A 17,000-nucleotide genomic window follows, 5' to 3' on the forward strand; every position below is an offset into this window, starting at 1 on the left:
AATCATGATGAACCTTTCCTGTTAAAAGAAAAAACTGCTAGTAAAGAGTGAAACATTTAAGTAACTCTTACTGCTGAAATACTTACAGTTCGCATCATATCCTGCAAAGCGCTTGCTTTTGAAATATCACCAGAGAAGTGAGCACCATGAGAAACAGGGAGAGCCTCAGCCAACATATACAGGAGCCTTATTGCTACCTCTATTTCCATAAACCGTGTAGCCTGCCAATTCCTATAAAATGGACACGAGATTATGCTTCAACAAAGGTCACATTAGCCAACAGAGCTTCATGAAACATTTAAGCTACCAATTTTATTGCCAAATATATTTCCCAGTATTTTCTTGTGAAGTGCCTTGAACTGCATGGCATGGAGAGACTACAGATTTCATCATCATCATCAGTGCAGTTTTCATTAAACATAGGAGCCAACAATCAGTTAAAGTATAACTAGGCAAATAAAGACTATAAGAACACTGGCATCCTGAAATATTGGCCATTGGAGAGCATTATTTTTTACATACACAGACATGCAGCATTTCTTTTCACCATTATAGCAGTATCGTTGAAGCAGTAGAGGAGCATTCTACAAAAATACTGTAGGTTTCTCATAGCTGCTATTTAGGATTGAGGAGGAAGACAAATTTGGTATGGTTTGAGTGTTCTAAGTTTTAAACGAACACTTGATTGTTGTTTTTCCCCAAAGTTATCTATTCGCACTGGGCCTTGATAGTAGCAATATTTGATGCAACTCCCCTTTCCACGGGCACCAGTCTATCACAGCTTCTCAATCCCTCAAATATTTTGGTATTTATCACTATTAGCTTTAAAAATGTATAAGAAGAATATTTATCCACACAATGAAAAGCTAAGGAGAAACTATGCATTTGCTAGATAATGGTGGTCCCTAAAGTGAGAGGATGGTGATAACCTTAAAGTTAGAGAGAGAAGACACCTCTTTTAGAGTTTAAGCCCTCATTTAATATTACAAACAGATCAAGAGGTTTTCTAGAAATCTGAGCCTAAAAGAATAATCAAGATTATTTTACTGCTGAAGACACAGCAAAATGATACTGACCACTAAATTAAATGTAAAGAATGGTTTACCTGAGAGTTTTGACAAGGCCTGCATGAGAAGTTTGTCATCCGTTACTGCATCAAACAATCTTTCCTGAAAGTGCAACCTTTCTTAAAGCCAACTAGAAGAAATATAACTTACTGCAGTGTAGTGTTAAAAACTCTGCGGACTGAAGCCAATAGTAACTCTGGTGACACCTGAGCTAATCTGTCCAACAATAGTTTTAGCTGTTTCCTGTATTCCACGAACATTGCTTCATCTTCACCCTGCAACAAATAGATTCTTCATGTAATCCACATTTACATATTTAAGACAGGTTTCAGAGTAGCAGCCGTGTTAGTCTGTATCCGCAAAAAGAAAAGGAGTACTTGTGGCACCTTAGAGACTAACAAATTTATTTAAGCATAAGCTTTCGTGAGCTACAGCTCACTTCATTGGATGCATTCACCACTGAACGCATCCGATGAAGTGAGCTGTAGCTCACGAAAGCTTATGCTCAAATAAATCTGTTAATCTCTAAGGTGCCACAAGTACTCCTTTTCTTTTTATATTTAAGACATCTGAAAATTACATCTTTAGAAAACTAAGTTGTGATTAGTCATGATACAAAATAGATTATGAAAAGTTAATTGGGTAGATACGTACCGGTCATCTTATTTGCTTGTGTCTTAATGTCATGCCCTTTCTTATTTTCCGTATTACAGTGACATCTAGAGGCCCCAACTAAGAACAGGGCACCCCTGTGTTCAGGATACAGAGTAAGACAGTCCATGCCCTCAAAATTGTAGTTTAAATAGCCAACACAAAATGAAAAAAAGAAAAAGGGCTTCCAGCCCACTCTTGCTTTCTACCCTCTTGTTCTGTCCAAGAAAAAAGTTGTCCCTCAACTTTAAAATTAAGTCATACATCCCAAATGATTAAGTGCTGATCATGGCAACTGCTGCAAGTAGGCCAAGCCAACTCCTAGGTAGGCTCTTATATCACTCCCACAGTAGCATCTGAGAAATGGAGGCAAGGGAAGATAGAAAATTATAAAGGTAAAACATTTTTTCCATTCTACTCAGCACTGGAGAGGCCTCAGTAGAGTACTGCATCCAGTTTTGAGCACTACACTTTAAGAGATGGACAAGTTGCAAAGAGTCCAGAGGAGGGCAACAAAAATGATAAAAAGTTTAAAAAGTCTGACCTATGAGGAAAGGTTAAAAAAAAGGGGTGGGGGGCATATTTAGCCCAGAGAAAAGAAGATTTGGGGGGGGGGGGGGAACAACCTTCAACTACATTAAGAGTTGTTATAAAAAGAGGACAATGACAAATAGTTCTCCACATGCACAGAAGTTGGACAAATAGTAACAGGCTTAGTGTCCAGCAAAGTAGATTTAGGTTTGATATTAGGAAAGACTTTCTAACTATAAGGGTAGTTAGGTATTGGAGCAGGTTGCCAAGTGAGGTGATGGAATCCCCATGCTTGGAGGTTTTTAAGAACAGGCTAGATAAACACCTGTCAGGGATGGTCGAAGTATACTTGGTCCTGCCTCAGCATATAGGGAATGGACTCTCAAGGTCTCTTCCAGCCCTGTGATTCTTCCCTCTCATCAGATTCCCAGTCCCTCTCCACTAACAAGATGCAAACCTGTCAAAACCACCTTCCTTCTTTAGCCAGCCTACTTAATCGTACAGAAATTGGACCTCCTCTCTCCCACCTTCCAGATGAAGCCAAGAGGAACCTCCACATAATTTTGTTGCAGGAATCACTCCTCTGAGGCTACAAAAAATGTTTTCCCCCTTCAGCACAGGATCTTAAACTGCTATCCTTGACTTCTAGCCAGAGATTAAACCAGGGGTTCTCAAACTGGGGGCTGGGAGCCCGGAGCCCTCAAGGGGTTGTGAGGTTATTACATGGGGGGTCGCAAGCTGTCAGCCTCCACCCCATACCCTGCTTTGCCTCGAGAATTTATAATGGTGTTAACTATTGTGACTAGGTCAAGCCAGACAGCTACAGGAGAGTGCTGCTATTTTTTTCTTTTACACAACTGTACCCTGATTACACTCCCATCTTGTACAATCAGAGACAGTCAATAGAAACTCCTTGCGTTCCTTTAGTGATTTTGCTTAACTCGTCCAACAGTCAAATAATATAGATCAGAGTATCTGGCTGCCTGCTACTTGCAGCAGTCCTTTACAGACCATTTCTTTTGGGAAAAGGGCCCATTTTCCTTCAGAATAGCTGTAAAGGCTTCTGGGGACAAAAATGTAGTGGTGGTAGTAGCCACTTTAGTTGACCCCCTTCTATAATTTAACTGCCAAGTTTTCCCCCAATGTGACTGCACAGAGTTACACATATAGTTATATTTATATATCCAGGTTTTATTATTAAACCAAGAATTTTCTTTTTATAACACCACCTCTGTTACGCTTACACTTTCACAATCATTACTTTTAACATTTTTGTCCAAACAAACATTTCACATGAGTATCCAAAGTACCTTCCATAAAAACTTCAGAAAACAAAAAGGTGTGGAAAGGAGGGGGGATGGAAAGCAACCAATTAACCCAGGAGAGTGCTTTTTTAAATTGCTCCCTTATTTTAGAGGTACAAGTCTGCATTTGTGTACAACACCCTAGGCTTAACAAGGGTGGAGCCAGGGCTATGGTTAAACCCAATTAATGCACAGAAGGCAGATATATTAGCCCCAGGATAAGCAGGTCCCTTTTCCCTTGGTAGCTGACCAGGGGTTACTTTAGGTTAATTAGGACACTTGGGGCCAATCAAGGGCCAGGCAGGAGATAGGAGCTGAGGGAGAAAGGCCAGCTACCGGAGAGCTGAGCAGTGCAGATGCTGACAAGCATTAGGAGAGAAGCCACGCAGGTACAGAGGCGAAGGACAGGAGAATCCCTGCCCAACAGGGCGGACGGCCCTTCCAGACCCCGGAGATCTGAGGGATAAGACCCTGCCAGAGGGGAGAGACTGAACCGGGTGTCTGGTCTGTTGCCACTACTCCCGCAGAGGCTACCAGAGACTGAGAGGCTCCCTTCCCCCTCTCCCTGGTCAGCTGGGAGGGACCCTGCTCTGACAGGGTGTGGACAGTAAACCCAGGGACGTGGGGAAAATTGTGAGGGAAGAGAGGAATACCCTAGCCTGCCACTAAACGGAACCAAGGCAGAGAGGAAGCTTTGTCACAATATATTAAAAACGTGTTTCTAATTTCTAAGGTGGGGTCGCACTCAGAGGCTTGCTATGTGAAAGGGGGCACCACTACAAAAGTTTGAGAACCACTGGATTAAATTTATTGTCTAATTCTGCAGATTAGCTAGTTGGTCAAGAAACTAGTAATGTAATGAGATGCATTGAAAGAGCAGCTGCTAGTTAGCAGGTATTTAAATATCTGAAAAAAAAAATCCTTGTGTGGGTTTGAGATCCTGTTACACTATCATTTGGTTTCTTGCTACAAGTCTGAGTCTGACCCAAATGCAGTTCACTTAAAGCTATTCAAGTTAATACCAAACAATTTGAGAGATCTCTGACCTGTACCAAAACCAGTATGCCTGTCTAAAAATTAGACACTTTGTTTTCTTTGTTCTGCACTTGGAAGTTCTGTGTTAATTTGAACCACTGATGTGGATATCCCAGTCATCTAATGTATGGTGTCACAAGGAACAGTATGCATGAGAATGTCAGTTTATGAGCTCAGTTCAATGCACTAATTTAAACTCAGACTTCAGTTCAGACAGATTATTCCAAAAATTCCTGTAAGTAGTTGTCACCCAAACACTAATTTTTAAGAGTATTCCCCCCTTTTGATACATATACTGCTCTGATGGATGTTAAACAGAAGATACGCTTGCATTGAGATAATAGGTTTCAAATCTTAGTTTTTTTAAATTTAGGATAAATACACTGATTGGTATTCACAAATTTTAAACGAAGTTATCTACATGAACCTTAGGATTCCTCACTTAAGCCAAACAGCCTGTAATTTAAAATTGAGATTTTATATTTACAAAAATCAAGTTTACCTAAATATGACATCTTACCTCATGTTCAAAATTATATTCTTCATCATAGGTCAACTTCTTCATAACAGCCAACATAATTGCCTATAGTGAAGAAAAGTTGATAAAATTAGTGTACTCCAGTACTCCAACAAAGCAATTGATAACTACATATAACCTAGCACTATACTTTGCAGTAAAGCAATCTGGGAAATATTTTAAAATGTAGTAGCTGAAGTTTATATAAATTAAAAATTAATCCACCCTTGAGGTAGAATGTTCAAAGAGACTTAATGGAAGTGATGTTCCACAGGGTTTTTGTGAATCAGATAAGTGACCAAATCTTCAACTATAATCCAGATTTTAAAAGCCTGATTTAGTATAATTGACAGTGCTCAGTTTCTAGCAGTATTATCCAACTCATTAGTTCCCACATATAACCCATATGGTTCAACCCCAAAATTTAAATTCCCACCACATATAGTTCCATCATATCTTACATATAAATGTTGTGGGGTACAGGGCGGGGAGAGAAGAGTATTTTTAAACAAGAACCTCCCCTAGGTTTTTCAGGGTTTAATGTTTTTTGTTTTGTTCTTTTCTCATTTCCATTTTTAGAACTTGTTATTCTGAGGTATTCAAAGTTTAAAAAAAACATATTGGAAGTACTGGGCTCTAATTTCTTTCTGTGAACGAAAAGCTATTCTAAAAAATTACAAGGGAAATGACATGAACATCAAGGTTCTTGTTATGCCTATTAGAAAACAATCATAACCGCCCAGAAGCCTATAGGGGAAATGAGTAAAATAAACTATCACTGGAAATCCAAGAGGGGAAGGGTGAAGTTGTGCATTATTTTGTGAGAAAGAGGAGTGGATTTGATAGAATTAAGCAGCTTCTACGGTCAGATAGGGAATCTGATTATATGGTTTTACATGAAGCGGACTAGCTTATCTTGTTTTTCTGTTAGTTTCAGCGGTAACCTGCCTTGATCTAATGAAACAGAACTGGAACTACACAAGGACAAAACTGATAGGCCTGTTGGCACACAGTGTCCAAAGTGAAAAGCTAACACTTCAGGAATATATTTCTAAGGTGAACATACTATGTGTTGTGTTTTATTTCATAAGACCCTCCTTCCAAACTCTTAATTCCAAACCTCCCAACCCCCGCTTTTCTCTGAGTTGGGATAATTAAAACAATGTAAAGAGAATACTCTAAAGTTCAGTTTGGAAAACTTCTCAACTTGCCTATAGATACAAAATGATATCACTATATTATAGAGCAGGGGTTCTCAAACTGGGGGGTCAGGACCCCCCAGGGGGTTGCGAGGTTATTACATGGGAGGGAGGGGTCACGAGCTGTCAACCTCCACCCCAAATCCCGCTTGCCTCCAGTATCTAAAATGGTGTTAAATAAACTAAAAAGTGTGTTTAATTTATTGGGGCGGCGGGGTGTCACACAGAGGCTTGCTGTGTGAAAGGGTTTCAGAGTAACAGCCGTGTTAGTCTGTATTCGCAAAAAGAAAAGGAGTACTTGTGGCACCTTAGAGACTAACCAATTTATTTGAGCATGAGCTTTCGTGAGCTACAGCTCACTTCATCGGATGCATACCGTGGAAACTGCAGCAGACTTTGTATATACACAGAGAATATGAAACAATACCTCCTCCCACCCCACTGTCCTGCTGGTAATAGCTTATCTAAAGTGATCATCAGGTTAGGCCATTTCCAGCACAAATCCAGGCACCCTCCACCCCCCCACACAAATTCACTCTCCTGCTGGTGATAGCCCATCCAAAGTGACAACTCTTTACACAATGTGCGTGATAATCAAGTTGGGCCATTTCCTGCACAAATCCAGGTTCTCTCACTCCCTCACCCACCTCCAAAAACCCACCCCCATACACACACAAACTCACTCTCCTGCTGGTAATAGCTCATCCAAACTGACCACTCTCAAGTTTAAATCCAAGTTAAACCAGAACATCAGGGGGGGAGGGGGGTAGGAAAAAACAAGAGGAAATAGGCTACCTTGCATAATGACTTAGCCACTCCCAGTCTCTATTTAAGCCTAAATTAATAGTATCCAATTCAGCAGTTTCTCGCTGGAGTCTGGATTTGAAGTTTTTTTGTTTTAAGATAGCGACCTTCATGTCTGTGATTGCGTGACCAGAGAGATTGAAGTGTTCTCTGACTGGTTTATGAATGTTATAATTCTTGACATCTGATTTGTGTCCATTTATTCTTTTACGTAGAGACTGTCCAGTTTGACCAATGTACATGGCAGAGGGGCATTGCTGGCACATGATGGCATATATCACATTGGTGGATGTGCAGGTGAACGAGCCTCTGATAGTGTGGCTGATGTGATTAGGCCCTGTGATGGTGTCCCCTGAATAGATATGTGGGCACAATTGGCAACAGGCTTTGTTGCAAGGATAAGTTCCTGGGTTAGTGGTTCTGTTGTGTGGTATGCGGTTGTTGGTGAGTATTTGCTTCAGGTTGCGGGGCTGTCTGTAGGCAAGGACTGGCCTGTCTCCCAAGATTTGTGAGAGTGTTGGGTCATCCTTTAGAATAGGTTGTAAATCCTTAATAATGCGTTGGAGGGGTTTTAGTTGGGGGCTGAAGGTGACGGCTAGTGGCGTTCTGTTATTTTCTTTGTTAGGCCTGTCCTGTAGTAGGTAACTTCTGGGAACTCTTCTGGCTCTATCAATCTGTTTCTTTACTTCTGCAGGTGGGTATTGTAGTTGTAAGAAAGCTTGACAGAGATCTTGTAGGTGTTTGTCTCTGTCTGAGGGGTTGGAGCAAATGCGGTTGTATCGCAGAGCTTGGCTGTAGATGATGGATCGTGTGGTGTGGTCAGGGTGAAAGCTGGAGGCATGTAGGTAGGAATATAGAAAGCTGGAGGCATGTAGGTCCATGTGTGGACTGGACCAGGCTGAGGTTGGTGGTGGGATTCCACCATGATTTCAACAATTTCCATCCCACCACCAACCTCAGCCTGGTCCAGTCCACACAAGAGATCCACTTCCTGGACACTACAGTGCTAATAAACAATGGTCACATAAACACCACCCTATACCGGAAACCTACTGACTGCTATTCCTACCTGCATGCCTCCAGCTTTCACCCTGACCACACCACACGATCCATCGTCTACAGCCAAGCTCTGCGATACAACCGCATTTGCTCCAACCCCTCAGACAGAGACAAACACCTACAAGATCTCTGTCAAGCTTTCTTACAACTACAATACCCACCTGCAGAAGTAAAGAAACAGATTGATAGAGCCAGAAGAGTTCCCAGAAGTTACCTACTACAGGACAGGCCTAACAAAGAAAATAACAGAACGCCACTAGCCGTCACCTTCAGCCCCCAACTAAAACCCCTCCAACGCATTATTAAGGATCTACAACCTATTCTAAAGGATGACCCAACACTCTCACAAATCTTGGGAGACAGGCCAGTCCTTGCCTACAGACAGCCCCGCAACCTGAAGCAAATACTCACCAACAACCACATACCACACAACAGAACCACTAACCCAGGAACTTATCCTTGCAACAAAGCCCGTTGCCAATTGTGCCCACATATCTATTCAGGGGACACCATCACAGGGCCTAATAACATCAGTCACACTATCAGAGGCTCGTTCACCTGCACATCCACCAATGTGATATATGCCATCATGTGCCAGCAATGCCCCTCTGCCATGTACATTGGTCAAACTGGACAGTCTCTACGTAAAAGAATAAATGGACACAAATCAGATGTCAAGAATTATAACATTCATAAACCAGTCGGAGAACACTTCAATCTCTCTGGTCACGCAATCACAGACATGAAGGTCGCTATCTTAAAACAAAAAAACTTCAAATCCAGACTCCAGCGAGAAACTGCTGAATTGGATACTATTAATTTAGGCTTAAATAGAGACTGGGAGTGGCTAAGTCATTATGCAAGGTAGCCTATTTCCTCTTGTTTTTTCCTACCCCCCCCCCCCCGATGTTCTGGTTTAACTTGGATTTAAACTTGAGAGTGGTCAGTTTGGATGAGCTATTACCAGCAGGAGAGTGAGTTTGTGTGTGTATGGGGGTGGGTTTTTGGAGGGGGGTGAGGGAGTGAGAGAACCTGGATTTGTGCAGGAAATGGCCCAACTTGATTATCATGCACATTGTGTAAAGAGTTGTCACTTTGGATGGGCTATCACCAGCAGGAGAGTGAATTTGTGTGGGGGGGTGGAGGGTGAGAAAACCTGGATTTGTGCTGGAAATGGCCTAACCTGATGATCACTTTAGATAAGCTATTACCAGCAGGACAGTGGGGTGGGAGGAGGTATTGTTTCATATTCTCTGTGTATATACAAAGTCTGCTGCAGTTTCCACGGTATGCATCCGATGAAGTGAGCTGTAGCTCACGAAAGCTCATGCTCAAATAAATTGGTTAGTCTCTAAGGTGCCACAAGTACTCCTTTTCTTTGTGTGAAAGGGGTTGCCAGTAAAAAAGTTTGAGACCCACTGTTATAGAACACAATCTGGATACAAAAATTCCCAGAATTATGAAAAAATGGATTCAAGTTACGACAGCTGATTGGGAGGAAGAGAGCTGGAAAATCTGGGCTAAAACAATGTCCATCTTTATATGAACAATTCAAAATAGATTGTAAATTTAACAATTTTTTATTTTTAATATGTTTGGTTAAATGAGGGCAACTCATACTGTCCCTAATGACAAGTCACGACAACTTTATTGATGTATGTTTTGAGACTAATGTATAAAATAGGTAGTCTTAATAAAAAGGGAAATGTTTGTATTTCTGAAGAGTTTTAGGGATCACATTTGCCAAAAATAATGATGCTTATCAAATTAGAGCTCTGCTAAGAAGGAACTTCAACTAGTCTTACCTCTACATTAGCTTTTTGCTGCTCCGAAAGCACAGAGAGCTGTAATGAGACATTTCAAATGTTATCTCTCATCAAAAGTGATTTTGCACTTTCTAATAGTTAAAGGAATAACTATGTGTTTCTTTACAACACTGCTAATGCTTGCAAGCATATTTTTAGGAGAACACAAAACTTCATCCAATCTCATTTCTCCAAAATTCTACAAACAACTGTACATAAGCAGTATGTTCAGAAACCAATAAACCAGAGCTACTATGTGTTAAACACCAAGCCACAAAGTATTTTTATAACAAGTAAACTCCTTAAGAAACCTAACATGCGAAGTAAATGTTCTTAAGTTAGGGAGAAAATAAGTTGCCATATATATTTTTTTAAATTACCTGTTTCAAGATGTGAAGGTAATCATAACAAAACCCAATAATATTAGATGAGATATCATCATCTTCATGAATTAGCAGCTGCAACATTAGGGCCACTTTCGCTTCAATAGCTTGCAGGGTGTCTTGAGCACTTTTCATATCTCCATTCTTTACCAGTTTAGTCCAGCTAGTTATTAATGCTTGCCCCATTCCATTGACCAGCTTAGAAAATCTGGCTAGAAAATCCACATCATCTTCCTGTAGGAAGAATAGGGATCTGATTAGAAATAGTAGCAAAGACTCAAAGCTCCAACTCCCCAAAGCAGTATAGATTCATGGGCAGTGCTATGCATTGTCTCCTATAGGTACATAGTGCCACGTAAGGAAGTAGCATATGTGTATCCTAAATTGGCACAGTGGTTGCCTGGTTTGTTCTTTCCGTGATGGAATGGGGAGTCAAAGATTAAAGCAATGCAAAAAAAATACAACAACTGAGCATCACATTATTATAACTAATTCCCTCTCCCGGGTTAGTCTCCCTGTTCCTTCTACCTCAAAATGAAAAGCGATTTTACTTATACATTCACTCCCCTGAAATCTGTACAATTTTAAGTACACAAGCCCAAGTGATTTCTATGGGAAAAGTTCATACCCAAAAGTAATAAATAGCTGGCAGACATTTTTAAAAACACACTGTGATGAACTCTTCTCTTCTGAAGATAAACAAAGCAGACATGTTTCTGTATTTGCAGAATCAACCCACTTCAAGTAAAAGTGCTAGAAGACCTCTCAGAAAGGAATGTGTTTATTGTCATCCTTCATTACAGATATGAAGTGTTTTACATACGTATAAAGCCATTCATTCTAAAGCACATTATAAATTACACACTGGATCAGGGTAGAGTAGTAGAGATCCTCTTTAGAGCAACTGAGGGAAGGTTTGCATATTGGAATTCCCCAATCATCCTTGCAGCAGCCTGGAGGCTCTTGCAGCAGTTCCCAAACTGTGGATTGTGACCCCAAATGGGGTCGCAGGTCCAACGAGCCAGAATCAGCCGGCAATATGCCATCTTCCCCCAAACATGTCAGACACGCTCCATGAACACCGTACCAGAAGGCTGCCATTTGGTCTACAAAATGGCAGCCCCTGCACAGAGTGACCTCACACATAGAGTGCATGTAAGGCCATGCTGTGCAGAGGCCACCAGTTTATAAAATCACAGCCTCCTGACACAGCGTTTGTGGAATAGGTCTGGACACGCTGGATTTGCGGATACTATTTTGCCATTTGCACCAGCTGGCTGTGCAAGCATCCAGCTGAAAGACTTTAATCCAGAAGATCCTTATCTGTGGACAGCAGCCTTATTAACAGAGTATCCTCTGTGCTTGAGTTGGTAGGTATCTGTGCTAGCCTTTTCTGAGATGGGAATCTGCAGCGGCTTGCAAACTCCTTAATGCAGGGCCCATATCTTCTTTTATGCCACTTTGAGTATCCTGCTGGTACTTTATAAAGAATCATTTTAAGTCACTTGTTACCTTGCTGCCCTACTGTCACCACACAGGACCTTCCTAAATCCTGGTCTCGTTTGCTTAACAGTGAATTCCTCTGATTTGTGATAAGAGGTACAATGGACCCATTTTTACACAGAGTATCTGCTTCAACCTCCACCAGTAAGTCTAGTGATGCAGTTACGAACAAAAAACCCAAGAGTGCAAGACACATGCTTGCAAATATGACAAGGCTTTCTTTGAGTATGGCTTCACCAGTGTTTGTCAAGAATGAAGAAAGGCCAAAATGGCGGTTATGTCACACAGTGTTAACTACTGAAAGCAAGAAGCCTAACTAACTTAAATGACACTTGGAAATCCTTCACAAGGAACACACAGGAAAATCAAAGTCATTTTCCTGTGCTGAAAAGTAGTACCATTCAAGAAAGCTTTGTTAGTCTCTGGCCATGCTCAAAAGGCATAATTTGAGGTGAGTTACCACATTGCATAGGCCAAGAAGCTTCACACAATAGGAGAGACTTGCATTTGACAGCTGCAATCGATATGGTGAAAATGTGTGGAGAAAGTGAGGCAAACAAGCAAAGCCAGATCACTCTCCAACAGCTCAATGAAGCAAAGGGTTGAGATGAAAGCAGCAGATCAGGGAAAACATCTGAAAAAACAAGTTATTGCTCTTCCCGTTGATGTGAGCACAGAGGGTCGTGATGCACATTTCTTGGCTTTTCTGAAATGCACATGAGAGGATGCAACTCTCGAAGACATTCTGTTCTGGGCCTCCATCTTCCCAGACACGAGATGGTGCACTGAATGCTTGATGTGTTACATACAAGACAAAAATATCCAATGTGATTGCATGATGGGCTTTTGCACAGACGGAGCTCCATCTATGGCAGGCCGCAAAGCAGGTCTGAGTGCACAGATAAAGAAAGTTGCTCTGTCTACTGTGTGGACTCACTGCATGATTCACAGAGAACAAAAGGCATCTAAACCTTTGAGTCCAGAGCTAAGTGAAGTTTTGCAGCAGGTCTCATCTATTGTAAACTACATCAAGTATTTGCCTCTTCACACATGCTTTTTTGGAAAACTATGTGAAGACATGGGGTCTGATCATGATGTGATGTTCCACACTGAAGCTCACTGGCTCTCGAGAGGAAAAGTACTGAGACGATTTTTTCAACTGAGACAAGCTGCATACCTATGCAATGGACAACAAAGAATGAATTCACTGAATTTTCTATGTGACCAAAGCAAGATGTGCCTTCTTGTCTATTTCACAGACACATTTGAGAAACTGAACGAATTGAATACAGGTTTACAAGGAAAGCTCACATCCTTTACCTTAGTGATCAAAGAAAAGGATTAATGAAAACGATTGTTTTTCGGAAGAATAATCTTTTGAAGGCAAACGATGAATCCTTTCCACAGCTTTGCAAGTTCTTGGCTGACAACAAAATTATTCAGCCTCCCACACTGGTGATGGTTGAGCTGAGCATCTCATCAGATGGAAGAACAGCCTACATCCAAATTACCTGGATTCCTTGGTTACTAGGTTGCTGTCTGGGGTCACAGAAAACAGTAAGTCTCAAAATGGGGTTATGGAGATAAAAAGTTTGAGAACCCCTGTTCTAGAGTCTAGCATATGAGGAACAGAAAGCAGGAATGCTCCTTCTGCCTTCAAGCAGCCAGGGAGGAATAGTGGAGAGGCTTCCAGTTTATCAGACACTTAAAACTGGAGACTCAATGACAGCAACTTGAGCAGGAATTGCAGCATCTTCTCCTTTCTCTATAGCTGGGTGAAGGAGGCTGGGTTCTCATCTAAGCATTGCTCTGATGAAAGGGAGCCCATCTTTTGCTAGTAAGTTTATTTCTCTATTAAGTGTCTGGTAACATTTTCAAACCCTACATGAGAGGAAATAAGCACACGTGACACAATAAATTAGAAGAGTACAGAATGGGGGGGGGGGGGGGCGTGGTGTGGAGGAGGAGAAAAAAATAAATAAGGCGAGGCAGGGTGAACAATGTTAGAGTCAGAGCTCAAAGCCAGAAGGGATCACTATATCATCCAGTCTGACTTCCCTGTACATAACAGGACAGCAACACCACCATGCACCCACACATTAAACCCTGAAACTGAAATGAGACTAAAGTATTACAGCCCACAAGAGACTAGACTTATGTGCCACAGGTAGAGAACAGGAGGAATCAAGCTGCAACGGTGCTCAAGGCCCCTGCAATGGCAGGGAAGTGATTGAGGTATACTCACATAATTCCAGCAAGTGACCTATACCCACATGCTGCAGAAAAAGGCAAACACCCCCTATAGTCAATTCCTAATCCCCACATGATCAGTTAAGACCCTGAGCATGTGAGCAAGAACCAGCCAGCCAAGCACCTGAGAGAATGCTTGGTGCCTGTAAGCATGTCGGCAGGTATGGGTCTCCCTCACTGTCAGTCTCTGAGGGAGGCCACGCCCCTTTGCTGACATGCTCCTGAAACAACAATCTAAGTAAAGGGGAGAACTCATCCATCTCTGGCTCCAACCCTTAGGCAAGGTAGAGCCACAAATAGTTCAGAGGCCTAGGCCCTCAGGCAGGGTGGGGCACCAAACAAAAAGCCTAAGGTGCCGGCAGGGGTTGAGCGCCAGCAAATAGTCTACGGTCCTAGCTTGTCAGACGTAAACTAGGCCAGGCCTCTTGGCTTGAGATGGGGAAGCTGCCAGCCCAAAGGTGGGGTGGCAGAGGGTAGGGGGACGCGGGCCCACCCGACTCTGCCACATCCCATCCCAGGGCCCTAACAGTGGTCTGCCATTGGGTCAGAGGGGATCCGCCCGCAACAGGCTGACCTAGAGTCAGCCAGCAGCATAGCCACATAGATGGCTGCCCCGGGCCACTTCCTCCCATCAGGGTGTATCTGAAGCCCAGGTCGTCCTCCATCTCCCTAGGGTATACTGCTTATCTGAGCTGCAGGGCTTGCCTTTTGCACTTCCTGTTCCTCTACCACCCTTCCAGTTCCAGCATAGTGGCCGAGATCTTCCTGGTTCCGCCTACCAGGGGGCATCTGGCTCTCCCACCTCAGAGCACTGGCTTACACCCCACAATCTCCCATCTCTAACCATGGCCATACTTGATGCTTCAGAGGAAGATGGTAAAAAACCCTCCTGGAATACACTGAAGCAAAAATATCCCTTCTGGACCCCTGCTGGTGGCCGGCTGAAACCCCAAGGCATGAGCTTTAGGAACATAAGACAAACCAGAAGTGAGCCCCAGGGCTGTTGAGCCCTGTCCCTTACCATCACAAACAACCCCAACATAAAACTGTACTCAAATTTGTCCAGAACTCCTAAAAATTGTTTGCCCCCACAACTCCTATTGGGAAGCTGATCCAGAACCTCACCCCCTCTGATGGTTAGAAGCCTTCTAATTTCCAGCCTAAATTTGTTTATGGCCAGTTGATATTAATTTGTTTTTGTCCTTACCTTAAATAGCTCTTCACCCTCCTTGGTACTTACCCCCTAATGCATTTAGAGCAATCAGCCATATCCCTCTCAGCCTTCTTTTTGTTAGACTAAAGAAGCCAAGCTCTTCTAGAGTCCCCTCAGAAGATAAGCCCTCTATTCCCCTGATCATCAAATCTTATTTATGTAGCTGTGTGACTTATCTCCAAAATACCAGTTTACTAACCTGATCAATACTGAAGAGACCAGCAGACTGTAACACTTGACACAAAGATTCTACCAGTTTTGTTTTATCAGTTGGGTCCATTCCCTTATTTACAATTTCAAACAAACAGTCACATGCTTCCTCCCGAAGAACTTCTACAGACATGTGACCTAGCAGCATATTTATAAACCTAGAAAGGTGAAAACAAATTAATATATAGACACACTACATCATCACATGCGTAAGCGAAGTCATATAATTTGTATGTTTTCCTACTTACAATGTGGTTTCACTTTAAATTAATTTAAAAGCCTATATAGTGCATGTGGTTTGTAGATCTAGACAATAACGTGTGTCATTTATAAACGTAGTAGTCAGACCCATCTAACACTATGGCTTACATTGCTTTGTGAAATCTCTCTCCACTGCCGAGAAATCAGCAAGTATTAAAAAGTTACTTAGAACAGGAAGTTTGGGTGGCACAATCTTTTTTTTGTATTTCTAGAACAGATTTTTGACATAGGTTGTTGTAAGAATCATATTACCATGCCGCTGACAGGACTGCATACAAAAATACTATCAGAAAGACAAAGATTTCTAATGAAAAAGAATCCTTACCTTTCATTGGCTATCAGACTCAAATCTATCCAGGAGACATAAGCTCCAACTACTTCAAGGCACTGGCATGTCAACTCTGCATTAGTATATTGATAATTTTGTAAGATTTGGTACCACGACTCCACCAGGCTTGGAATGCACTGTTCTCTCATGGTGTCTTTTAATAAAGTATTTCTACGAGCCTCCTATAAATACAGCAAGAGCACATGTTCATCTTTTTATAGATTAGTCGCTTTTGCACATTCACTATCAAATGTAAACACTTGGAACAGTTCATGTCCTTGAAAGATGCAAATATTCATAATCCACATTTATGTTTTCCTTATTTTGTTTCCTACTGCTTATTAACTTTAAAAGCTTACTCAAAAGTTGGTAGCCCCGAAACTGCACCTACTTTTCCCGTCTGCTGACAAAACCAATACATACAGTAATTCAAAACAATTTCCAGTCAGCAATTTCCTTTTCTGAAAAGACACTTATAAATGCCAAAAAGGGAAGCAGAAAGACTTCCAAGCCCTATTTTTAAAAAAACATATGAAGAATTATAAGTGATGCCTCATCAGAAACTGGAACATTTTAAAAATTAATCAATTTTAAAAACATCAAGTGGACAATAGTCCATTAGACTTCCCACACTACTTCTCATGCACAAACAAAATGCTGCTGTTACGGGGTCACAAATATTACAGAGTTTGTTTAAATTCAAACACTAATTGTTTTGATTGAAATTTAAGAACTCATGAAAAAAGGTTTTTATAAAGTTTTATACACACAGCTGTTGAATGTAAACTACCCTGTAATTCTTTTAAGGCAGATTCCTCCTGGTGAAGAACAGGATCCCTTTTGTTGCAAATAAGATGAACAGTCCTTAAGCCCCAAACAA

General features: G+C 41.6%; 1 protein-coding gene across 1 annotated transcript in view; it reads right to left on the minus strand.

Moving 5' to 3' along the window:
- XPOT (exportin for tRNA) overlaps nt 1-17,000 on the minus strand; it is a 70,150-nt gene that overhangs the window by 24,389 nt on the left and 28,761 nt on the right. The window contains exons 7-13 of the mRNA XM_077833444.1: nt 16,118-16,302; nt 15,521-15,689; nt 10,353-10,589; nt 9,973-10,011; nt 5,109-5,171; nt 1,218-1,342; nt 87-231 (exon numbers count right to left, since the gene is read on the minus strand). Of these exons, the coding sequence (XP_077689570.1) occupies nt 87-231; nt 1,218-1,342; nt 5,109-5,171; nt 9,973-10,011; nt 10,353-10,589; nt 15,521-15,689; nt 16,118-16,302 (963 nt within the window). The remainder of the gene's footprint in view (nt 1-86; nt 232-1,217; nt 1,343-5,108; nt 5,172-9,972; nt 10,012-10,352; nt 10,590-15,520; nt 15,690-16,117; nt 16,303-17,000) is intronic.

This window comes from Eretmochelys imbricata, chromosome 1 (assembly GCF_965152235.1).
Source record: "Eretmochelys imbricata isolate rEreImb1 chromosome 1, rEreImb1.hap1, whole genome shotgun sequence".
Classification (NCBI taxonomy): Eukaryota; Metazoa; Chordata; order Testudines; family Cheloniidae; genus Eretmochelys; species Eretmochelys imbricata.